The 24,966-nt window shown below is 44.6% G+C and overlaps 1 protein-coding gene across 2 annotated transcripts; it reads left to right on the top strand.

Annotated features, from left to right (window-relative positions):
• Nucleotides 1-391: 391 nt before the first annotated feature.
• On the top strand, nucleotides 392-19,632 carry fbxo38 (F-box protein 38). Of its 2 annotated transcripts, none has more exons than XM_026181512.1 (22): nucleotides 392-551; nucleotides 1,012-1,211; nucleotides 1,777-1,910; nucleotides 2,926-3,089; nucleotides 3,304-3,469; nucleotides 3,645-3,920; nucleotides 4,968-5,061; nucleotides 5,322-5,452; nucleotides 5,616-5,786; nucleotides 5,934-6,076; nucleotides 6,369-6,549; nucleotides 8,836-8,888; nucleotides 9,740-9,857; nucleotides 9,968-10,123; nucleotides 10,332-10,967; nucleotides 12,637-12,737; nucleotides 12,905-13,007; nucleotides 14,081-14,247; nucleotides 15,156-15,301; nucleotides 17,460-17,563; nucleotides 18,821-18,934; nucleotides 19,011-19,632. In XM_026181512.1, exons 2-22 carry the CDS (start codon nucleotides 1,078-1,080, stop codon nucleotides 19,187-19,189), a joined length of 3,471 nt encoding a protein of 1,156 aa, XP_026037297.1. In that variant the 5' UTR covers nucleotides 392-551; nucleotides 1,012-1,077; the 3' UTR covers nucleotides 19,190-19,632. The 2 variants fall into 2 exon arrangements, with proteins under 2 accessions (XP_026037297.1, XP_026037288.1); XM_026181503.1 differs by having other exon boundaries at nucleotides 9,737-9,857.
• The last annotated feature ends 5,334 nt before the right edge of the window (nucleotides 19,633-24,966 follow it).

The following is a 24,966-nucleotide window of genomic DNA, read 5'->3' as shown; positions in this document are numbered from 1 at the left end:
TCTGTCGCAGGGCCAACACACAGGGACAGACAACCATTCACACTCACATTCACTCGCACATTCACACCTAGTGGCAATTTGGATTATCCAATTAACCTATCCCCACAAATATTAATTCATTTAACATTTATTTTTACTTCTGGTAGTTTATGCACAGTTTTCCAGTACTACAGTTTTATGTGTAATGAAGTGTTTTGTTTTCATGCTGTTGTATAAATTTCTCCACCACATTAAAGACAAACTGATAAGCATGTTTTGATGGACTGCTGTGTTATAGAGGCAGACCTCATGTCAATGTCAATAATAACCAGTGATTATAACGAAAACTTTCGAGAAAACCATCAATTGTTTATTGTTTCTGCACAACACTGACCTAAAGGGGGCAGCAACACATGTTTAATGCGTATGGCCTGCCGAGAAACTCAGAAGAAGAAGAAGAACAAGCTAACATTGGCTTGTGCTAATGCGTCTCTGGCTGTGTTTAGTACATTTTCTGTGGAGACAGGATGGCTGAGAAGAAGCTTCACGGAGACTTTAGTAGAAACATACTGGTAGGTTAGAACCACCGTGTCAGGCCTTGATAAAGGGGCCAGGTTGTGACTGCGAACCCATTGTGTGGAGTACGGTCTTAGCAGCGGCTGTGCTATCTACTAAGCTAGCTTAAACGAAGGCTTCTTTTAACTTTAAAGTATAATTTAACGAACCTGCCAGTCGTAAAATAACCCGAGTGGTAGCCATCACATTTAAATGGAAGAAAATAAATAATGTGTTCTTTTATTTTTATTAAAAGGTCTATTTGTTTTTCTTATGTTTACCACCAAACATGAATATTCGTGCATGTTGATGACGTAGCGTCCCTGAGTGCACAGTAATTATTGGTTTTACATCCTCACTTCAAACACGCAGCAGGTCTTGAACATAATTGGTATTAGCTTAAAGTGTCCTCAAAGTAGGTCGTGTGGTATGAGTCTCCTACTCCAGTTTACCCATCTTCCCTCATAATGTGTCCAGAACTGAGGTCCCCGCTCGGGATATAGAAGCTCCAGACTTCACGTGGGAGGATATGATACAGCAGTAATGGGTCCAAGGAAGAAGTCTAATAAATTCCACGCTTTGGTGGGCAGCAGTGGGGAAGATCTTGTGCAAAGACTCAGTGAGCCCAAAGACTACATCAATGAGCTGTCCCATGAAGTCCTCTGTCATATATTCAGGTATGCTGCGCTCAGGCTACACTTATCATTTGTCGTATTTACTATGCGTTGTAGAGACCAGTGTGTTGGCTCATTATGCCAGTCAGTATTGGTACCTTTGACTGCCACACACCCACTGGAAAACAAGATAACGTTTGGTCCATGATGGTGACTGTATGTCAAAGAGAACAAGACTGTGGACAAGAATGGACGTAGACTGGGTGGAAAGAGAAGAATGTAACCTGTTAATGTTGCGTAGATGGAAATAGGCAGAACGGTACACCTACGGCTTCCGTTAGGCAAAGTCAAGCTGTATAATTCAAGCACGGTCTGAGACTAAGTCAGCAGCTCATCTGCATATGTTATTACAGCTCTTACTTCTGGAGCCTTACTGCAGATTTCTCGCTGTGTAAAACAAACCGCGGTGGCTGGAACAGCTGCAAAGTTCGCTTTTCTTTTCTTCATGTCGGAGTTTGTTGAGCGGAAGCTTTGATGAAGGACTCCCGCTCGCTTTTCCCAGTAAAAGTTTTAATGGTGATCACAGGAACAGCTTCTGAGATTTTAAACATCGTTGTCTTGTTTGTAGGTACCTGCCCATGAAGGATATCATGTGTATGGAATGTTTATCTAGAAAGCTTCGAGAAGCAGTAACTCTGTACCTGCGAGTGGTCAAGGTGGTGGACCTGTGTGCTGGTCACTGGTGGGAGTATATGCCTTCAGGTACAGTACAACCAGTCTGCCTTTCACCAACATACAACAAAGAGCGTGCTATGGTACCCTTTTTTTGGCATTGCCGTTCCCAAATATGAATTCTGATGTTGTCAGTTTTAATAATGAATGTATCGAGCCTAAGCTCCAGGTCAGGCTGAGAGTTTAGTGGTGTTTTTACTGGCCTGCAAAAATCTTTTATTTTTATATCTTAAAATTTTAAGATATTTACTTAATAACAGTAACTCTATAAAATAATGGTCCTGAATGTTACAAACGGCCCATGTTTCCTTTTAGACTCACTCCTGTTTTGCTGTGTAACTTCTGGTGATGTTTCAGGTCATATTTATGCAGAGTGTTTTTCACCTCCAAGTAAGTTTTAACACCAAAACACAAAGAGCTTTGGTTAGCAGGAGGTCCTGGACGTGTCTAAGTCATACTCTGACAGTGCAATAACATGTGGAGACCCTTAAACACAGAACGGGATAGAGATGCATGTTCAAGCCTTGCAACTTTAAAACTAAAATGAGCAAAAATATCTTTGCTCATATTTCTAATACAGTGGAACGCCGACTTACGAAATGAATTCGTTCCCGAGGGTCTTTCGTTAGTCGAAGCACCCATCGCTCCTTTGGAGTGAACGACAGGCTTTAGGCTACTTGCTAACTGCAACAACAATACGTCGTTCAAGTGGAACAGCAAAGCGCAAATACGAAAGCCAAGAGGGCTGTCACATGATTCAGAAGGCATTGTGGGCTCAGCCAATCAGAGCCGGCGGATTTTGTTACGCAGGCCCGTAACACGGGCAGAAATATTGGCGTTCAGTCCCTGCATAACTTGAATTTTTCGTTAAATGGGGCATTTGTAAGTCAGGGTTCCACTGTACTTTTAACGACTTAGGTTTTTTTCACCTTCTGTTTATATGTGTGTAAATGCGTCCATAGTAACCGGTTTATGCTGCAACCCCCGGGCTTTTGAAACATTGAAAAAAAGGGATTTATTTATGTTTGTTGTGCTTTATCTTTAGGCTTTACAGATAGCAGCTTTTTGCTCCTATTGAAGAAGATGCCAGATCTGGAGCAGCTGTATGGTCTCCACCCACGATACCTGGAAAGGAGACGAATCCGTGGTTTTGAGGCGTTCAGTATTCCAGGAGTCCTGGAGGCTCTGCAAGCCTGCCCAAATCTGCTGGTGGGTAAACAGTATGTGACTGATCTGCTGTGTATTAAATAATTAACACGTGTTTTATGTTCTTTATTTGTTGCTACATTCTCTGACCTGGCAGACTGATGATATGTGTAAAGGCCCTTTGCTGTAGCTAGCGCACGCCGGGTCCCATTTGAAAGAGCCTTAAGGTGTAATCGTTGAGTTACGTTTGCAGTTACCTTCGCTGATGTCATTTCAGGGCGTTGAGACTTCCCACCTGGAGCTGGTGGAAGCCATTTGGAACTACATGCCCCAGGTTCACATTCTCGGAAAGTTCCGCAACCGTAACGGAGCGTTTCCCATTCCCGCTGAGAACAAACTCACCGTCCCCATAAATGCCAAGATCCAGACCCTCCATCTGGTGGGTGAGTACAACATAATGACACAGACTTGGTCCAAATACATCAGAGATACTATCCAAAATTCTGGATGTAAGTCGGCGTCGTGTCTGCTGTTGTGTAGATGTGTGGTTGTTAAAAAGAACAGAAGGATAATCTTAAGGTCTAAAGTATCTGTGTCCTTTTATGTTTACCAACCCAGGTGTGAATGTTCCCGAGATCCCCTGCGTGTCCATGCTACGGCACCTTTACCTGAAGTGGGTCCGCCTTACCAAACCACAGCCGTTTAAGGACTTTCTGTGTGTGAGCCTAAGGACCTTTGTTATGCGCAACTGTGCAGGGCCGACCAACTCTCTCAAATACGTTCCCCTGATTACCGGCTTGGCTTCAGCCCGGAACCTCGAGCAGCTGGAGCTGGTACGAGTTCCCTTCTTGGGAGGGCTGATTCAGCACGTGGTGGAGGACAGCTGGAGATCAGGTGAGCAGCTGTTTGTAGACACTGCTGCACTTTCAGTGCATCTTTAAATCACACTGTTGTTCAGTAGGATTGATTCATGCATGGCTTTGCTGTTGTTGTTTTAATGCCTGCGTGTTAGAATTTACATGTTCATGAGTGTCACATGGAAATGAATCACATTACCTGGAAACAATCGTTAACCCTTTAAAACCAGAACCATGAAATTACTACCAGAAATCTTTATTTTTTGATGATGGAGTGTTTGTTGAACCTTTAGACAAAATATATATAGAAATATGTCACATTTTAATCTGCATATATGAGTATTTGTATCACATTTGCTCCATAAGCGATATTTTTGCAGTGGCGTCATTAAAAATGTTTTTTTGAGGGTAAAATAAAAAAGCTACACTGACGATGCAGAAGTCTCAAAAACACATGGATCACATACGATACGCTCGGCTTTGAAGGGTTAAACTTGCGGCCCACGTCACCCCTACTGTGGCGTGAAGAATGTAACGCAGTTTGGACCCCGAGGTGACTTTTGTCGTTCGATTGAATATGGTGACAATACGAGCAGAGAGTCCCAACATGCTGAGGTTGTGTTCGCTCAGTGACACACTAGTGCGCACACTTATGTCTGCAGTTTTATTTAGTTAAACACCACACAGTGACAGAGCTGCTGCCACATGTCTGCACAGGCAGAGAGCACCAGTGTGTTCATTGGGTCGTTCAATGAAAGGCTCCAGTTAACAGGGAGGAAAAAGATGTCTTGTTATACAATATTTGAAATTTAAAACAAAACATTTTCAGAAATCTTTGTTTTCTTGTTTGTTTTCGTGCTGCTTGAACAGTAAAGTGACCGCGACCCTGACGCAGCTTGTTTTCGTCTGTGTTTTATAGCAAAGAGTCTTTCAGGTGTTTTCACTCGTTTGTGTCCGAGCTGTTCAAGAGTCTGTGGATTTACATGACGTGTCCCTACGTTTGTCTTCAGCACTTCAAACACTACTTCACTTCTGTACTGTAGTAATATTTTGCTGTTTGTTTTGATGTTGACGGCGTATCCAGGAGGATTTCGGAACCTCCACACCATTGCGTTTGGAGCCTGTAAGAATGCCCTGGAGGTGGACTTGGGCTACCTCATCATAACTGCTGCTCGCAGGTACCTGCTTACGAACAGTGCTGTGTGAGAGGGATTACAGAATCAGGACATTCTGCTGCATATTTCATAGCTTCAGTGTTCAGATGTGGTTAAAACATAAACAGTAGAGTAAGACGCCAGAAATAACTCAGAATAATATGTGCACCAGGGCAGTGACATTAACAGGTTTGTGACACATTTGACACGATTGGATTATTTGATGTTTGCATGAAGATGCAGGCGTTGCTGAAATTCTCACTTCCTTCTGTGTTTTGTATCAGGCTTCACGAGCTGCGTATCCAGCCTTCACTGACGAAAGATGGAGTCTTCTCAGCTCTCAAGATGGCTGAGCTGGAGTTTCCCCAGTTTGAGACTCTTCATCTGGGTTATGTGGATGAGTTTCTGCTGCAGTGTTAGTGCTTCCTCTCAAATATCTTTTGCTTTGATGAAAAGGCGATAAGCAGCTGACGAAGCCTTAAACCAAGAGGAGAATGAATAGTAACTCTGTAATAAAGCCCCATGTTCAGTACACTGATGATGGAAACGAGGCTTTTCCTGCTTTTATTTAAACTCAGGTAAAATGAGCCATTCGGAGCTGGTGAAATATGGGCTGGCGGATGTTATCGAGAACCCAGGAATCATCACTGATATTGGGATCAAGGTGGTGAATGAGGTGTTCACCAATATTAAATACCTGCTAATCTACAACTGTCCTCACCTCCACAACCCTCACCACTGGATTACTGGTACATTTTTGGTTTTGGTGAATAATAACAAAGCAGCAGAGACAAATGCAGCCTTTATTATGCTGCAGTGTTTTTCCCTCTCACATCATTGGAAAAGTATAGTGTTGTCATGCATTTGGACCATGCTGTCCCCGTTTCTGTCTGCAGATCAGTCCAGATGGAGCCGTCTGGTTGATCTCACTCTGGTTCGCTGTCACGCCATCAAGCTGGAGTCTTTTTCCCAGTTTGTAGAGTTGCTGCCCAGTCTGGAGTTCATCTGTCTGGACCAAATGTTTCGAGAACCACCCAAGGTACGTTTGTTATGGTCGCTTTCTCGAAACGAATCATCCCAGAGACGCGTCGTCTTCAAAGGGAGCAGATTTCAAAAGAACTGCATGGCAAGTGTGTCAGGCTCTTTACAGAGGATCCTGCACTGGTGCATTCATGCAGTGCATCAGTGTGACTGCCGTGCTCTTAATGAACCCGAGTAGCTGGACTCATTTGTACGTGTTAGTCCTGTGCACACAGGGATTTAGTCGTTATCACCTCACAGCAACAATTTGTAATCGTTTGTGTGTTTGTGTGTGCGCACCTGTGTGTTAGGGCTGTGCCAGGGTGGGTCTGAGTGCAGGAACTGGGATCGGTGTGTCCTCAGCACTCGTCAGCAACCAGAACTCAAACAATGACAATGAAGACCACCATCACCACAATGAGCCAAACATGCCTCCCCCACCCATCAACAACATAAACAACCAACGGCGGCGGCAGCAGCAGCAACACGATGGCAAGTCTCACTGGCTTTAATAATTAAATACCAACAATTGTATTAAAATAAACGTCATATGTTTTTAATAATGCTGATGGCCCACAAGTTGGATGTCGGTTAGAAAATGAGGAGGAGTTCTGGAGTAAGTTGGATGAAGCGGTGGAGTGTTCCCAGAGTGGACGGAGTCATGGTTGGAGCAGTGCTAAAGGACACATGTGCTGGATGGAGATGGCTATGAACACATACTTCAGAAGAGGAGGAACACTGAGTAACATAAGACTAGACGCGCATAGGTAGATTATATCTTATGCAGATGGAGGAACCTGAACGAGACTGGAGAGTACACAGTGGTGTCATGGGCCATGAAGTGGTAAAGGAAACTGTCAGGGAGGTGTTTGGTGTTTCCTCTGAGCAGAGGAAGGAGGACGAGGAGACTTGGTGCTGGATGATGGAATGAGAGAGTACAAGAAAGTATTTAAAAGAAGAGATTTGCAAAGAAAAAGTGTGATGGTTAAGAAGACCACAGTAGACATGAGCACTAGGAAAAGGGTGTGTAGTTCGTGGTGTGTGAGGGTGGACACTAAGAAAGAAGAGAAGGATGTGCAGCAGATTTGGTTTTTTAAGGATAAAGACGAAATGTTAAAATGAGGAAAGTGTGTGTGTTGAGAAGACAGGAGTGCTGATACACAGCTTTTCTTCTCTGCCTGAGCGCTTAATGCACTACAACATGACTTTTTCACACATTCATACCAGCTTTGTTTTCTGTGCTTAAGTGCTTTCTAGCTAACGTTTATACACGTTGATGGATGAGTCACAGAGGAACTTGAGGCTGGTATCCTGCTCAAGGATGTTTAGCATGCAGACTGGAGCAAACGGGGATCGAACTTTACAATTAATAGTTTCATGGCTGTAGCGATACCTCGTGAGCTACAGCCAGGACTGACTGAGGAACAACCCCCTGTGAGCAAGCACTTGGCAACAGCGGGAAGGATAAACTCCCTTTTAACAGGAAGAAACCTTTAGCAGAACTGGGATCAGGGAAGGGCAGCCATCTAGTCCAGCCCTAACTATATGCTTTAGCAAAAAGGAAAGTTTGAAGCCTAATCTTGAAAGTAGAGATAGTGTCTGTCTCCTGAATCCAAACTGGAAGCTGGTTCCACAGAAGAGGGGCCTGAAAACTGAAGGCTCTGCCTCCCATTCTACTTTTAAATACTCTAGGAACAACAAGTAGGCCTGCAGAGCGAGAGCGAAGTGCTCTAATAGGGTGATATGGTACTACAAGGTCATTAAGATAAGATGGGGCCTGATTATTTAAGACCTTGTATGTGAGGAGCAGGATTTTGAATTCTGGATTTAACAGGAAGCCAATACAGGAGAAATCTGCTCTCTCTTTCTAGTCCCTGTCAGGACTCTGGCTGCAGCATTGTGGAGCAGCTAATAAAAGCATGAACTAGTTTTTCAGTGTCCTCTGAGACAGGATATTTCTGATGTTGGAGACATTGCGCAAGAAACCATACTTTTTAAAAAATAGAATAAAATATGTGCATTGAAGGACATGTCCTGGTCAAAAATGACTCCAAGGTTCCTCACAGCGTTACTGGAGGCCAAGGTAATGCCATCCAGAGTAAGAACCTGCTTAGAGACCATATTTCTAAGCTTTTCAGGGCCGAGTACAATAACCATATCAGCAAATGCAAGCCCTGATATGAATCCTGTGACAGTTTGACTGTGTGCTTTGTACTTATCGATATAATGTGAGAACGATTAAACCTACCGTGCTGGGATAGTGCCTCGGACTGAATCATTCTTTGTTGCATTAATTTAAGTCAGACTAGAGAAGTGGTTGAAATTCTCAGTGAGGGAGTGCTGTGAGTTATTCATACATGCCTTTCCTGTGTTTACAGAGTCATGTGTATCATGTGTAAACATGATTAGTAAAGTTACACCAATACTCACCATGACCTAAAAAATGCTGAACCAGTCTGGCTGTTTAAACAGATGCTGTCTTGTTTCCGTCGCTGATCCGTTGTGGGTGAAAGTCTCAGTCTGCAGTCGCTTAGTTGGAGCTTGGGGGGACAGTCATGCATGTTTTCATCCCTCACTCTTTTTGTTCCAACGCAGCTGTAGGTTGACAGGGCGCAGCGCGTCACACACGGCGTGGAAATGTTTTTCAACCTGTGGTTCTGGCATAGTGCGACCTTTAACCTTCACTTCTTCAGTTATATAAAGTATTTTACTTCGTACGCTGTCGTAGAAGATGATGGACGTAATGTTGAGTTACAGAACTAGCGCTTGTTTTTACAGCACCAGCAGAAGTAAATGGAGTGGAGGAAGAAGATGAAGAGGATGAAGACGAGGTAAAAATGTTCTGTATTTCACCCTGTGAGACCCAACCCATCACAAATAGCCAGAGATAACAGATGTTTATTAACCCTGATAACAAAGCCCATAGAATGTTTTTGCTACATCATGTTGAGTATGATATAGTTCTATGATATAGTTCTATGATATAGTTCTATGATATAGTTCTATGATATAGTTCTATGATGTAGTTCTATGATGTAGTTCTGTGATGTAGTTCTATGATATAGTTCTGTGATGTAGTTCTATGATGTAGTTCTATGATATAGTTCTGTGATGTAGTTCTGTGATGTAGTTCTGTGATGTAGTTCTGTGATGTAGTTCTGTGATATAGTTCTGTGATGTAGTTCTATGATATAGTTCTATGATATAGTTCTATGATATATTTCTATAATATAGTTCTATGATATAGTTCTATGATGTAGTTCTGTGATGTAGTTCTATGATATAGTTCTGTGATGTAGTTCTATGATGTAGTTCTATGATGTAGTTCTATGATGTAGTTCTGTGATGTAGTTCTGTGATATAGTTCTGTGATGTAGTTCTATGATGTAGTTCTGTGATGTAGTTCTGTGATGTATTTCTATGATATAGTTCTATGATGTAGTTCTGTGATGTAGTTCTATGATGTAGTTCTGTGATATATATTTTGTATGGTTGGGTGTTTTTGGCGAATTGTTGTTAACAACAATGTTCACTTTAGACAAAAAGAGTTTGGAAATAATGACAAGTATTGATCATGTTGATGAGACGGAGGTCTCAGAAACGCACGTGTCAAATATGATAGATTGTAGGGCTGATAGTCAGGGTTGGGTTCTGATATGAGTGTTAACTTTCTGGGAAGGAGAACATGGACGTTGAGCCTCAGATCGAGCTGAAGGAAGCAGAGGCTGAAGAAGGCGACATGGCTCCGGGGCCCAGTCACCAGGCTCCAGCATCACAGCCACCTGATGAGGAACAAGCAGGTCCGACGTTGGTCTTTCACTGAACAAAGCAAGCAGTGTTTGGAAAAATGAAGGTATAAATGACATGTCTTGCATACACTTTGCACATTAATATTTGATTTTAATTCCAGGTCCCAGTGGTTTAGTCCAGCAGTGCAGATCAGCTTGTGCCAACGTGCCCAAACCTTCACAGGTCATCTCGGACTCGGACAGCGAGGAAGAGGAAGGCCTTGTTTCCAGGTTAATGCCACCTTCATGTTTGGAGCAGCCGGCCTCATGTACAAAAGGTGATGCACGATACGGCTCACAGCCAGAAGGCACCAGCAAGTGCTTGATGATTGGATCGTGAGATGGTGGACAGACATTCAGGATGTGTTTTGATTCAAGCGTCTTTCTTCATGTATCAGTCCGATATTCTTAATTTGATTGTAATTATGACGGCTTAAAAACTGGCTGCTGGTGTCGAGGTTTGTAAAGGGTGTGTTTCGTCTCCAGGTAAAGGAAAGACTCCGCTGAGGAGGGGCAACAGTGTGGCTATATCCATGGCAGTCGCTGATCAGCCAAAGACTCACGCTGCAGAGAACAGCTGTGAGAAGAGCTGCCAGGTGACCAGTGAACAGATTAAGGCCGACATGAAGGCTGCTACTGAGAGCAGCAGGAGGAGCAGCGGTAAAGGAACTACTACTGAGGCTGTGGAGGCCGCGGCAAGACCAGGAGCTAGCGGGACATCAGAGGATACTCCAGCATCAAGGACTGGAGTAAGGACAATGACCGGCTCATTGGTCAGAGTTGGACCTGCAGGAGCCACATCGGGCCATGCGGGTGGATGTAGGAGCGTGGTGATGGATGCCACCCATGGAACAGCCCCTGACAGAGCTGCGAGTGGCAGAGAGGGCGCAGAGCGACCCTCTGTCCCTCTGAGTTCTGGTCCTGCCAGTGTGGACAGAGTGGAGCCCAGAGGTGGTGCTGTAAAAAATGATCCCAGGAGACCAGGACCTCAGACTGCTCAGGGGAAGAGGCAGCCTTCCTCTGCTGCGAGCTCAGGATCACAGCAGGAGAACTTTGTTCCAAGGCGACCTTTAACCCGATCGTGCACCCGCACGTCCTCTGTGCCGTTGGTCTCAGAGACAGGTAAGACTGGAACAACAGGAATCCAGCTTCTCAGGAGTGAAACTTAAAGCTTTTCTTTCTTCTATTCATGGCTCCGTGCAGATGTTAGTATACATCAGGCTCAGTACATCGCTGTGTTTAAAACCTCTGTGAAGTTGTTTGTGATTCGGTTGCTATTTACTTTTGTTCACTCAGAACAAAATCTGTCACACATGTTAACATGGCCACGCTGATCCAGACATCAGGCAGCATGTGAGAGGTAGATGTGCAACGAATATGAAGATCAGAAGGAGAATCTTTTAGTTTTGGTTGCAGTAGGTCGGGAGGTGGAGCAGGTCATCCACTGATCAGAAGGTCGGTGGTTCGATCCCAGTCTGTGTCCTTGGGCCAGATACTGAGCCAAGTTTCTCTCCGACCATCAGAGTCTGTGTGTGAGTGTTAGCTGGTGCTTGGATGAATGTTGTGCTACGAAGCTGATTATTAGAGACTGAAGAAATAATTAATGGCAGGACTTTGAGCAGTTTTGTAGGAATGGGGTCTAAAAGACACGTTGATGGTTTGGAGGAAGTAATTATTGAAGTTAACTCAGAAAGATCGACTGGAGAAAAAGAGTCTGACTTAACATCAGTGGTGCTAAGAGCAGCTGTAGATAATATTACATCTGTGGGATGATTATTGGTCATTTTTCTCTAATGGTTCAAATGTTATTCATGAAGTCGTTACTAGTTAAGGTTAGAGGGATGGTTGGCCCGACAGAGCTCTGACTGTCAGCCTGGTTACAGAGCTGAAGAGAAACCTGGGGTTGTTCTGATTGTCACAGGAGCTGCAGGAGCTGCAGGATCCACAGTCCAACCTAACGAGGATGTGAAATTATTAACAAGATCATTCAGAAGCTAAGCTGAGAAATTTGCCTCAAAAGTGATTCGAGTGCGTACGATACGATCCACAAGTTTCTACAGTGATTTGGCTTTTAAGGAATTACATCCGCACGCACACGAACTTTGAGCAGACAGTTTTTGACAAACCTCTACATTCAAACCTGAATAAATGGACTCACGCGTGTCCACGTGGGGTTTTAAAACAAGTTTTACTTTGCCGCTTCAGCTGCACAAATGGAAGCTGTGTTCAGGTTCCTGTGTACAGCTGGGACATCGAGGCTTCCTCTTTGTTGCAGAGCAGCTCTGCTGGGAAACAGATTTACCAAATGTAGTAAATGTTCTGTATAAGTTCTCAGTGACGTTGATCTCACAGTCAGAGGAAGTTTTCTTCTTTTAAATTGGTGCCACGGGTTTGTCTGCTGGCGGCTGAGGTACAAAGCAGTGTTACAGCCACATTAGCAATAAAAATTGTATTGAGCATTTTAAGAAAAAAGTCTGAACGCTGTTTTGAGGAAAAAAGTGGAAATCTACTTGGAGGAAAAAGTGAAAATGTGCAGATTACATTGTTGTTTCCACGGCTGCTGCACCGTCAGACACGCTCCGTGCAGAGGAAACAAATTGATCGGCCTCCTTGTGATACAGCCTCTTTATTGCAGGAGTGTGTGACCATCCAGCCTTTTCATGTTGTACAAGTCCACTCTCCCACGTTTGTGGGGTTTTCCATCTGACCTGATTCACCATCTCACAGCAGTGTCTTTTCAGCCTCTTTGCAGGCAGGTGTGTTTAACCTTGGACTCTGTTATTTTGTGTAGATCTTTCCAGAGCCAGGCCTCGAATGGCAGTGAGGAGGAAACGAATGGCTGACAAATCAACCAGCACTTCGGACCCGGTGACTGAGGACGACCATGTGCAGGTACGTGTGCGCTCGGACACAAACACAGGGACTGGCACTTTACTCTGTGATCCAAAGAAAAGCACACAGATGTTTTTGTCCTTGGTTCCTTTCTGGTTAAAGTTTGGTCAAATGGTTCTGCAGTGTGTTTTTATCAAAGATGTACTGAGATGGTTTTGCTTGTATAGATTTTGTCTCTGAAGAGCAAGAACCTGGTGGGAATCACTCTGACCAACTGTGGAATCACTGACCTGGTCCTTAAAGACTGCCCCAAAATGATGTTCATTCACGGTACTCATATTTGATAATTAACTTACATTAATGTTTTGTTCTGCCAAAAACTAAAAACATAAGGTGTGTGCTATCAGAGTGCTTCTAGTCTTTAGTTACTTTTTAACATTTAAAATGAACTGCAGTAGATGTAACTGCAGTAGATGTAACTGCAGTAGATGTAACTGCAGTAGATGTAACTGCAGTAGATGTAACTGCAGTAGATGTAACTGCAGTAGATGTAACTGCAGTAGATGTAACTGCAGTAGATGTGACTGCTGCTACTTTTCTGAGTGTTCGTGCTGCACATGAGCTGTAAAATGTTCTTGCATCTCCCGAGGTTCTTATATTCTGCGTTTGAGAAACGAATTTGTCTGTAAATGAGTCACAAAATTGTCAGTGCTGGTCACTGCATGTTCAAAACAATTAGTCTTCACTCTTGTTTGTTAAGAGATCATGTTTAGGCCAAACAGTGGGAAGGAAAAACTCCCTTTTAACAGGAAGAAACCTCCAGCAGAACCAGGCTCAGGGAGGGGTGGGGCCATCTGCTGTGATTGGTTGGGGTGAGAGAAGGAAGACAGGATAAAGACATGCTGTGGAAGAGAGACAGAGGTTAATAATAACTCATGATTAAATGCAGAGAGGTGTACAGGCGCTCTGTGAAGCACCCAGGAGCCCAGACCTCCTGTGGAGGATTCAGGGTCACCTGGTCCAGCCCTAACTATATGCTTTAGCAAAAAGGAAAGTTTGAAGCCTAATCTTGAAAGTAGAGATAGTGTCTGTCTCCTGAATCCAAACTGGAAGCTGGTTCCACAGAAGAGGGGCCTGAAAACTGAAGGCTCTGCCTCCCATTCTACTTTTAAATACTCTAGGAACAACAAGTCAACACTAACTAGTTTTTTAGCTTCAATCTGAGATGAATGTTTTTAATTTTTGGCAGATTGTGCAAATACAAGAAGTCATTACTAACTTTTGTACTTTTTAAAAATCAAATTGTCGTGTTTCAAACGCTCCAAAGTGCCCGCGACATCTTTGGTTATGCTGAGTTGGAAGGTCTCGAGTAATCAGCGTCTTTGTGTGTTTACACTCTACAGCTACCAGATGCCGCGTGTTAAAGCACCTGAGAGTAGAAAGTGCCCCCATAGTAAACAGATTTGACTACGCTCAGTGTAAGAAGCTAGACATGGAACAGGTCCTGGATCAGATCCTGAGAATGCCCCCTGAGAGGAATCGCATAATCTACATGCGTCCTATGCATCAGGTTGGTGGCCTTTGGTCATTAGAAATCTTAACTGCTGGTGTATAAAATGTTGTAATGTCGCAATACTGCAACAAAAAGCACTTTTCCTGTGGCCGGGGTGTCAGACTCACTTCACATGGCGAGCCACATACAGCCACTTCGATCTTACAAAAAGCTTCAGCAAAGACAGAAACTGTAAAAAATAAAGGTTTTTACTGTAGTCGTAAAAAAGCAGGACTGTGCTACAGTGGAAAGTGAAAAACAAACTTGTTAATTACTTTGTGTTGTATGAATGGCAATGATGGAGGTTTTTACCTGTGGGAAAAACTATAAACTTATACAGATGCAGTCGAATGTTCTGCTTGTTTGTGATGAGCAGATCAAACAAGTTGAGCACTATAACTTCATGCAGAGCCTGAGCCATGGCTCTGTGCTGCACACATCTCTGCCATTCACAGACTGTATGGAGTTTATTTTATAGACTACAAGAAAGCGAGAAATGTATGAAAAATAAGAGAAAGGTACACATTGGGCAACATGTGTTATCTACTTATTGCTACTATTACCAGGGAGAACACAGGTGAGGTGTTTGAAACGTTTTGTCCCCCACAATGGGAAAAGGATCAAAATAAAAATGGGGATCACTTTATTCTGCTGGGCGATTGTGGCCCGTGGGCTGTGTTTGACACCCCGGCTCTTCAGACCTTTGGTTGTGCCTGCAAAGCTGTTGACAGCAGATATAACTGTGCTTGCTGAAAACAGCTGGAACATCTGGCTACATAAAAGAGAAGCTCTCAGACTCAGACATGTTCTCTCTGCTAAAATCACGATAACGTTAAACAAGATGAAGATAAACAAATGTTCGTCTCATTTTCCAGACACTTCTATGTGAAACACTCAGTGTAATTCTGTCTGTCTCATGTTGTCAGATTGACTCGGTAGCATTGGAGCGCCAGCTGTTCCAGGGGCCGTATCCTTACCACATCGCTATAGTGCACGAATTCAGCAACCCGCCAAATATACGCAACAAAGTTCGCATTCGCAGTTGGATGGACACCATAGCTAACATCAGCCAGTGAGTAGTGTCACATGCAACATTACACAAGACAGCAGTGGGCTGCTGTGTGTGTGCGTGGACGTGTCTGTGTGTGCGTGGACGTGTCTGTGTGTGCGTGGACGTGTCTGTGTGTGCGTGGGTGGATGTGGACGCGTCTGTGCGTGGATGTGGGTGCGTCTGTGCGTGGGTGCGTCTGAGCGTGGATGTGGATGCGTCTGTGCGTGCGTGGGTGGGTGCGTGTGTGCGTGCGTACATGTGTCCGTGCGTGGGTGTGGGGCCTTTGATGGTAGTGTTTCGTCAGCATAACAGCTGCTGTGGACTTCAGTAACACATTTGCTTATAGGGCCACTGATCTGTTATAGTCACACGTGTTACATGAACAGGGTTGTGTTGCTGCTTTTATTTACCAAACTTCAGAAAACTGAAGGGTTCTTGTACAGATGTAGATGAAGCAGGTACTAGCAGCCAGCAGCTGGACGATGATCCGGGTGATCTGGATGTTGGACTCCTTCATGGGGCTGCAGTGGGACATGGTCTGAACCGAGGGCATCCCAGGAGGTAATAACGGTGCAGACGACAGGGCGGTCGAGCCCTCTTACCTGCTGGGACAAAGTGTCCCTCAGCCCTCTGTTCGAGGTGTCCATCTGCATGAATGAAGGGGAGTCAGACGTTAGGTGTGTGAAGCAGGGGTCCCCCCTTCTTTACCTGCACAGATGCTACCTGGCACTGCTCCATGCACAAGTTTGGCATGATTGATCGATCGATTGAATCTGCAGTGATAACTGTCCCCAAGAACCGCCTCACCTCTCTTTTGGTCTTGGGATACAAGCTGTTGTTTTCTCCGCCTGAGGACGTCTTCAGAGTGGTACCCCAAATACTGCACCTCCATCTGTCCAACGGCACACTTCTTCAGGTTGGCTGTGAGCCCTACCTGCTCCAGAGGTTTTAGAACAGTGGCCAATCGCTGGAGGCGGCGGGGCCTCACGAGAAGGCCCTGCCATCTCCTCCTCCCCAAAGCTGGCGTCGCACGACCTCGTGTCACCACTGAGTACAGCTCAGACACTACAAGCCCCGCCCACAAGCTTCCACTAAAGGTTTTTAAAGCGCATCTCTCAATCCCAATCCGTCGACGCCGTTCAGAGATGCTGCAGCCTTTACTGCGTTTTGCCCTTGTATTTATTTGTAGTGGCACTATGGGATATTTGTGTATGTCCCCATGCACGCACCTAACCTCCACCTGCTCTGCCTCCACCAATGGCCCTGGCTGAACCAGGGTCTGCGTGCAGCCCTATTCCATCCCCATATACCCTCTTGGCACCTTACCAGTACGTCCCTCCTGGACCGGTGGAAGGTGTTGGAGGGCTGGTGCCCCACCTGTCCCACCTCCATCAGCAGGCACTCCTGGCGCTGGTGTCCCGGCCGCCCACACCTCCAGCACTTCCGCTTCAGCATTTGCGAGGCTCCCTGCGAGTTAGGACATCGCCTTTAGTTGGTGGAAGGTGCGGGGCGATGGTGGCGAGCGTGGCGAGCGAGTTAGAGGCTGGCAGTCGTGGCAGCTTCTCCACAGCCAGCACGGTTGACGTAGAGCCCCGACCAGCTGTGGCTGCTCCAAGGGTGACCCGGCCACTATGTCAGGTTTGCACTCGGCCTGAATCCACCACTGTCTGCATGGTGGTTAGATCCACCAGCATCGTGGCCACTACCTCTACTGGCTGTACTGGTTGCAGGCCCAACACATGCACACTGTTGCTCTGTTTTATTTTAAGCTTTTTTCCAAGTTTGCTCTGTGCAGGACTCGTTCCTGCTGCAGCTCGCTCCTCCGGGTCCAGCTGGCTCCTGAAATAGCAGGAAATTATCACCAAATCATTCCCACCTGTGCTGCCAGCCTCCTGGCACTGCCCCCGAACCCTACTGCACCACCACTCTGCAGTGGAGCTGCAGACCACATCCCCACCACAGATGGCTGTGGCCTATACTGTGTCCACGCGCTTAAAACAAGCGTGACTGGTTATTCTCAGCACAGACGTTAATGAGCAAGTTTCAAACAAGAAAGAGCAAAACGAAACAAAAATGGAACAGTGGTCATTAGTAAGGGAGTTATGTACTGTCTATAGAGTCACTGCTCTTTATGAAGCCAAATTTCAGTTTTTCATATATGTGTGTTTGTCTCTAACAGAGAGCTAATAAAGTACGAGTTCTTCCCAGAAGCCACCAGGACAGAAGAGGATGTGAAAAAGTTTCCCAGATACCCCTGGGGCCGAGACATCTACACACTGGAGGGTAACGTGTTTACGTCACATCGCTTGTTGAATTTGTTTTCATAAGTGCTTGCTTATATTCTGCCTCCTCTGGGAGTCGAGGTTTGTTTTTGGTCAGTGACGTTATGGAAGGAAGGATCTGTTTGGTGTAGTTTCACACTGAGCCGGGCTCAGGTGGGAGGAAAGGTGCACCGCTCTAAACGTCACTGTTTTATCATCTCTGATCTTGTTTCTGTGTGGATGTAAATGTGAGAAAAGTGATGGCGAGTCTGTAGTGTATTGCTTGTTACTGGCCATCTACAGATGGTTTTCACTGCCTCACCCAGCTGATCATTCCTGGGTCAGCTGACTGCTTGCTCTACCTTTGCAGCCACACTGATAAAATCCACCCTGGATGTAGAAACTTCTCTTCCTTGTTTGAATAGCAGTGACTTATTTACTACACTGGTGAACTAGCGCACTGAAGGAGTTACTGACAGGCTAGTTCTTAAGCTCCTCATCAAACACACACTACCGCTCAAACGTTTTACAAAAAAAGTTTTTCCAGTTTTTATTGAAAATCATACAGTTTAATGTCTCATTGCATTTTGAAATGAAAGCATAGGACAAATAAGAAGTTAGAGTGAAAAAACTATCAAAATCAGTTTATAGACCAAATATATTCTGACTCATCAAAGTCGCCCCCTGTGATATAACAGCTGAACACAGCCGTGGCTTCTTTCTACAACACGAATCAAATCTTCTCCCACATCTGGAGCAGATGTTCCCATGAATGTGGACCTTGTAGCTGCTTTGCTTTCGCTCTTCTGTCCAGTTCAAACCAGCTCGATGGGTTTAGGTCTGGAGACTGTGCCGGACCTCCATGTTTCCAAGCTCATCTTGTTCTTTGTTCCTGAGGTGGTTCTGCCACAGCTTGGACTGTGTGGGGTCTTTATCCTGCTGTAGGATGAAGCCCTGACCAACTCGGTGCATGTAGGAAGTAACAGCAGCAGCTTTCAAGGCTGATCAGCCTCCGTTGCTGCAGAACAGATTTAAAATGTTTACCCGTGTTGTCCCTGAAAAAGGCCTTTTTTGTATAATTGTGAAATGTACATTATTTTACAGTTTTGGTGACCTTTCCTTTGTTTTAAACCGCTGGCAGCTCAACACTTACCTTTGTACCATTTCAAGCTGTTCACTGGACTTGAACGACTGCAACAAATAACTGTATAACTGTTCTCAGACGTTTGACTGGTAGTGCATGTTCTCACCATCAACTCTTTGTGATGTCACTGCTCAGGATTGGTGGATGGAGCGCCCTACAGCATGATAACAGACTTCCCTTGGCTCAGGACCCTGAGAGCAGCGGATCCTAACGGCTATTCCCGCTACGACTTTGAAGACGATGAAAGCAGTGAGTGCGTCAGTCTGTCAGCAGTTTCTCCGTGCGGCTGCTCTCTGTACTCAAACGGTTTTCTCTCCTGTGTTAGCCACTATCTACGCCCCACGGCGCAAAGGACAGCTGTCGGCTGACATCTGCATGGAGACCATTGGGGAAGAGATCTCGGAGCGGCGGCAGAGCAAAAGAGGAGTGTTTCAGAGAGTAGTGGTCCTCTTCCTTCATCACTGTGATACTCCAGGCGAACCCGTGGATGACGACTACATCTAGAAACCAAAGACCGAGAACCAGAAGGATGTCAGCCTCGACGCTCGGGCTTCTGACTGAAAACACTTGGTTTTATTAAAAAATGAGAAAGTTGGTTTCCTGTTGAAAGCTGCAGGTCAGCACTGACATGCACATAATATTTAATGACTCTTCAGTAGCATTACGGAGGAACAGCAGAGTCTAAGGCTGCTCACAAGGGGGCGCTAATGAGCTGGACAGTGAAACGTGGACACTGTGGGGAGAGGGTGATGATGATGTTTCATTTGGCTCACACCGAAGGCCGGCTCTTTTCAATTCTTTGAAAAAATACAAGAACATGCCTTCAATCTTTATTTGGGGGATTTGATAAGCTCGAGATCTGTGCTGGTTTTCTCTTTTATCATACACGACTCTGAACGTATGGTAACTCATTAATTCCAAGAGTAAATAAAAAAGGGTCAAACATGTGACGTTGTTGATTTTGTTCCAAATAAAGGCTCGAGTCCTCCTGCCTTCGCTGGCAGCATTGTCTGCACGACTGCAGTTTTCTGTCGCACTGCAGTTGGGAAGCGTTCCCGTGTCGCTGTTTGTCGAGTTTGTTTCATCAGAAAGCAGAATAAGCAGAGACCTGTTTGTTGCTGAAGGATATGTAAAACAACTTGATGGTTGACCGTCAGTCACCTCTGCACCTTTTGAAGCTCCTCTGTCGGAGCTACAGTCGCATCGTGTGATTGAGTGAGAATATAGATATGTAGCTCTTAATGTTGACCTGACGTATTCACATTGCACACTCGGAGCTAACTCTGTGTTGTCAGAACCAATCAGAGGGCCCGTCTCCTAGCATCCTTCTGTGGCACATCTAAAGTTGTGCTGATATAAGCTGAGAGTTACACAACAGCTGATGTTCTCAGGCCCAGCAGCTACAGTCGTTCATTCGTAATGCTTTGGCTTCGTGGATGCTGAACGTGGACTTTGTTAAAGGATTAAGGTCGTCTGGCCTCGTACGGTCGGGCCGCTTCTGTTTTCCTAGCCCGACTCTGCTCCACACGTCCTTGGTGTTTGTGGTCTTTCTGCTGTGAAATGCAGCCCCTCCCCGACGTCTCCCTGTGCCGATGTGCTTCAGTGACTCGTCTTCTGCTCGTCCTCTGCTTTACAGACTGTTCAGCTCGGCTTTGTGTGAACTTTGAACTAACTTACTAATTTAACCACCCAGCAAGTTTGTTTCATTGTTCATCCACCTTTCCACTGTCTGCTTCTTATCCAGTGTTGGGCTGCAGGAGCAGTCGTCTAAACAGGAGACCAGGACCTCCCTCTCCACCTCCTCCAGGTCATCTGGGGAGACGCCAACGTGTCTTTCAGCTGACTTGGGAATCGGTGCATCCTCGACTTTTATTTTCACTTATTTTGAACCAGCTGTCCTAATCATCCCCGCACCGTCCTGATGATATCCACCTAAAAATGAGCCGCTTTGGTTTGAAGTGTAGTTCTGCAGAGCTGTCGCGCTTATACTCTCACAGCTGTTTTAGTCTCCAGTTCATTAGTGAAACATTACGTTTCCAGCTGTGTTGGTCAGTCTTCTGAGAGCTGCTGGCATCTATAACGACTGGCTGCTCGTCGAGTTCGTTCTGATCAAGTTACCACTCAAATACATTTATGAAATCAATAGTTCTTAGAGAAATATCCATATTTACTGTGTTTCCAGTTATACAGTTACAGGAGAGCCAGTGGGTGACATAAACCAGAGCTCTGGCAGCTGTGGAGACATGGCAGGTATACCTGCATATTTCATCCCATTTCTGGCTCCGCTAATCGCATCTCTTCCTGCTTTGACAAGCAAGATGGAGTCTTCCATGTTTCCAGTGAATGTGACTCCTATCCTGCTTTCAGTCAGTGTAAACACAGGACTGTGTCTCCCGCCTCCGTCGAGCCTGCACTTCCTGCTGCTGCTGTGGGCTTTTTGTGACATAGACCAGCGTCGATGCTCTGCAGCACGGGGCACTCGCTCCAGGCCAGATAGCTGCCTGCTGGACCTCACACTGTCCGTGTCACTGTCCATGCTTCCTTCTTTGTCTTTTATTAGGTACAAGCACTACTTTTGTAATTCTGACCCTTTGAAAAACTGATGCAGAGTCTTTGTTTATCAATAAAACGGCCCTTTGGTGTCATTTTCCTAAAACGTTCCAGCCGTCACTTTCATCTAAAGTCACTTAGCCATAGCTACAAGAGAAAAGGGGGTAACAGTTACAGAGGACGGGAGGCCTGCATTAAGAGATTTTAGGTAGTGAACAAATTTGGAGTATTATTGGCAAAAATGCAACATTACATTAAAATGACTCATTTATAATACAGCCCATCTCAGAGTGTCACTCATATACGAGTGCTGTGAAATGTTAGCTTCTCAAGATATGTTTAAATGTTCTGTTGACTCGCTTTCAGTGCTTTGAGATCCATATTTGAACACGACTGTGGTAAAAACTGCTGAAGACAAAGGCCTGAGTCAGTCATGACCTGTAGTCTGGGACGGCACAACGTGTGAGTGTTTGAACGCACAATATAACCAACTTTAGGTTGGAACACAGATTTGATTGACAATAATTTAATGTGACAATGATGCAACAAGTGACAAAGATATTAGCAGACGCACTCATTTCAATCCAAACTCTTCCAGATCGTAGAATAACGGAGTTGAATGGTTTTTGTTTCTGAAACCTGCTTCGTTCTGTTTCTGAAGCGTTCAGATGCTGTGGTTCAAAGTTTATATGCTGCTTTTCACAACTGCTCGACTTCACAGAGATGTTTTTGTTCTTTTCAGTTTGAGTTGGTATAGTTTTAAATAATGTAACTCGATCTGTTAAACAGTTTATCTGTTCAGACGTGGGTGTTGTTTTTTTTATCTATTTAGGATCTTGTTTTTGGGTGTTTTTTTTTAACTCACAAACATTTATATGTATAAATATGTGAAGTAGGAAAGATGGAAGAGTTCTTGTACATCAGGTCAGCTCAGGCTGCTGATCGTAGGGACTGAATTGTCTCTTTAAAATTCTCTCAACGTACTGACTTCTTGAAACACTTGCAGTTTGTCCGTCCTTCTGCTGAAACCTTCACTTCTTGCTCTTATTTGTGAAATTTACTGTAATGGTAAATGTAAGGTCAAAGCATGAAATGAAGTCCTGGGCCCTGTTTCAGGAAGCCGGTTTGGAAAACTCAGAGTGAAAAACGACACTCACGGTTGAGTAACCCCGAACTGTCCAACTCGGAATATTCGGTTTCAGAAAGGCTGATAACAATTAGTTCAGTCAACGCGGAGTTGCTTTAACCCCAAGTGAAGCGCGCGGACGAGGATACATAAAGCCCTGATAAGCGGAGCACAGATTAAGCGAGTCACCATGGAGACGGAGGGAAAGAAGGCGCGGTCGACGTATTTCACAGCGCTCGAGGCGGAAATTCTGATGGCAGCATATGCCGACAGCATGCACATCATGCAGAAAAAAAGCAACACAGCCGCAGCTGCAAAGGAAAGGGAGCATGCATGGCAAAACATAGCCGACAGAGTCAATGCGTGAGTGTTAATTTAAACATTGATCTAGGGATCTCCACCCATTTAACACGTTATTTTATCATATGTTATTTTATTTGTTATTTTATACATTTTATTTTGTGATGTGATGTGAGCGCAGGTGCAACCCAACAGGCCCCAAACGTTCCTGGCAGCAAGTAAAAATGAAATATAAAAATATAGTCCAAACAGGTAAGGTGTAATTGTATTATGAGCCATAGTGCTTGGTCTGTTTGTCCCATGTAAATCAATTGCAGTTAGAGGCTACATTAATTTTCCTTCTGTAAGCACTTATTAAAATTATCTGAGCACATTACAAGTACATATTTGCTTACTCTGTATGCTCAAATGTGGCCCGTTATAGCCAACAGAAAAAAAGCGGAGGCCCGAAAAACAGGTGGGGGTCCTCCACCACCACCACTCACAGAGGCTGAGCAGTTGGCCCTCAGCCAAAACAGTGGGCGCCCTGTGGCCGAAGGCATCTCTGCGGGGACATCCTCTGAGTCAATAACCCCGCAAGACACAAGTGCCTACATAAGGGGTAAATTCAAAATAATACATGATGTGCATACATCCTTTCTTCACAGTCACCTTTGCAGTGCTGCTCATTCATTTGATAAACTCTTTACCATAATGGATTATTTTGTAGTGAAGTTATTTTCCTACTGATTTTGCCTTCCCTCAGTCTTGGTTGTCTTTGAGAGCATAATGACAATGAAGTGTAAGGTGCTTGGTATGTTTGTTAATTGCCATTTGGTCCCTTGTAAGTTATAAGTGACCTGTATAAACCTCATATTCTATCAGTTGATGGTGATGGTGTACTGCATCTGGTGCAGCCTCCTGTTGAGCCAGACCAACATGCAGTTGTGAGTAATACTCCACAGATTATATGAGTTTACAGTAGAACAGCAATGTTGTTTATTTCTTTACTACAGGAAAATAATGAAGAAACATTGACAGCTGTTACAGAGGAGGAAGCAACAGAGACACTTTATGAGGTTTACATCTTTTAATACTTTGTGTACAGGAAACACAGGCGACCAATAAAGCCAGTTGAACAAAAAATCAGTTTATTCTTCTTTCAACATGTTGAGGTGATGGGTCAAAAGAAATGATTGTGACATATGGTGTCTCTGACTGCGCTTCCATCTTGTATGTCCGTGGGAGGGTCAGGATGTTCATGGTTTGGATCACTGCTGATGTTTGGTTCAGAAGGACAGTGTTCCCCTCTAATTGTGGCAATGTTGTGAAGAATCACACATGCCACAATAATGTCACGTGCCCTTTCTGGGGTGACCCTGAGTCTTTGCAGGCACTGGAACCGGGCCTTAAGCATTCCGATAGTCATTTCAATTCTGGCTCTTGTCCTGCAATTAGCCAGATTATATCGCTGCTGTGGGCCCGGTTCAGGGTCAGGGTAAGGGGTAAGCAAATAGGGTAAACATGGATACCCCCTATCACCAAGCAAGTAGCCAGTGAACTCTCCTAAGACAGAAGGATACACTTCAGTTCAAATGTCCCTGAAGCAATTGGTCTTTATATATTTTAAAGTATTCTCAACTCACCATGTCCAAATTTTGTGCTCAGTGTACATTCACGGAATATTTGTGAGTCATGGACAGAGCCTGGCCACTTGGCTTCCACATTTGTGATAATGTTGGCAGCATCATATATGATCTTCACAGTGCAGAGAACACAATTAGCATCCATTACTATAATGAAATAATTTGTTAGTTTGAAATGCTACAGGGAACTATGTACCTGCACATTAATGCTGTGGAAAGACTTCCTGTTCACATAGTCTCCTTCATTTACTGAAGGAGCAATGATTGGAATGTGAGTGCCATCTATACAGCCAATCACGCCTGGGAACCCTGAAAATAAATGTAAAATTTAAGTAGTAGTTCAAGTATCACCACATCATAAATTAAGTTTCGTTCATCCTGATACCTGCAATTTTGTGGCATCCCTCTTTGATAAATCTTGTGGGTCTGTGACCGGGGAACACCACAGACGAGTACAGGAGACGTTTCAGTGCAACTGTAACATTCCTGACTGCCCGACAGACTGTAGCCTTGGAAACGTGCTCAGCGTCACCAATATTATACAGAAAGCTCCCGTTTGCAAAAAACCAAAGTGCAATACAAATAATATGTAATGAACTGAGAGCATGTCCACGATGTGTCACATGAGCAATATTAGGCCTGAGGATGTTATTCAAATAAATTATAGATTGTGCTGAGAA

This window comes from Astatotilapia calliptera, chromosome 2, assembly GCF_900246225.1.
Source record: "Astatotilapia calliptera chromosome 2, fAstCal1.2, whole genome shotgun sequence".
NCBI classification, from domain to species: Eukaryota; Metazoa; Chordata; class Actinopteri; order Cichliformes; family Cichlidae; genus Astatotilapia; species Astatotilapia calliptera.
Note: the sequence above shows the minus strand (reverse complement) of the source record. Positions and strands in the feature narration are given on the sequence as shown.

Bases quoted from the DNA above. Each gene is read 5' to 3' on its own strand.
- fbxo38 (XM_026181503.1), top strand. From the start codon at position 1,078: ATGGGTCCAAGGAAGAAGTCTAATAAATTCCACGCTTTGGTGGGCAGC. The intron at 14,248-15,155 runs GTTGGTGGCCTT...TCATGTTGTCAG, and splicing joins ACATGCGTCCTATGCATCAG to ATTGACTCGGTAGCATTGGA. The intron at 18,935-19,010 runs GTGAGTGCGTCA...CTCCTGTGTTAG, and splicing joins CTTTGAAGACGATGAAAGCA to CCACTATCTACGCCCCACGG.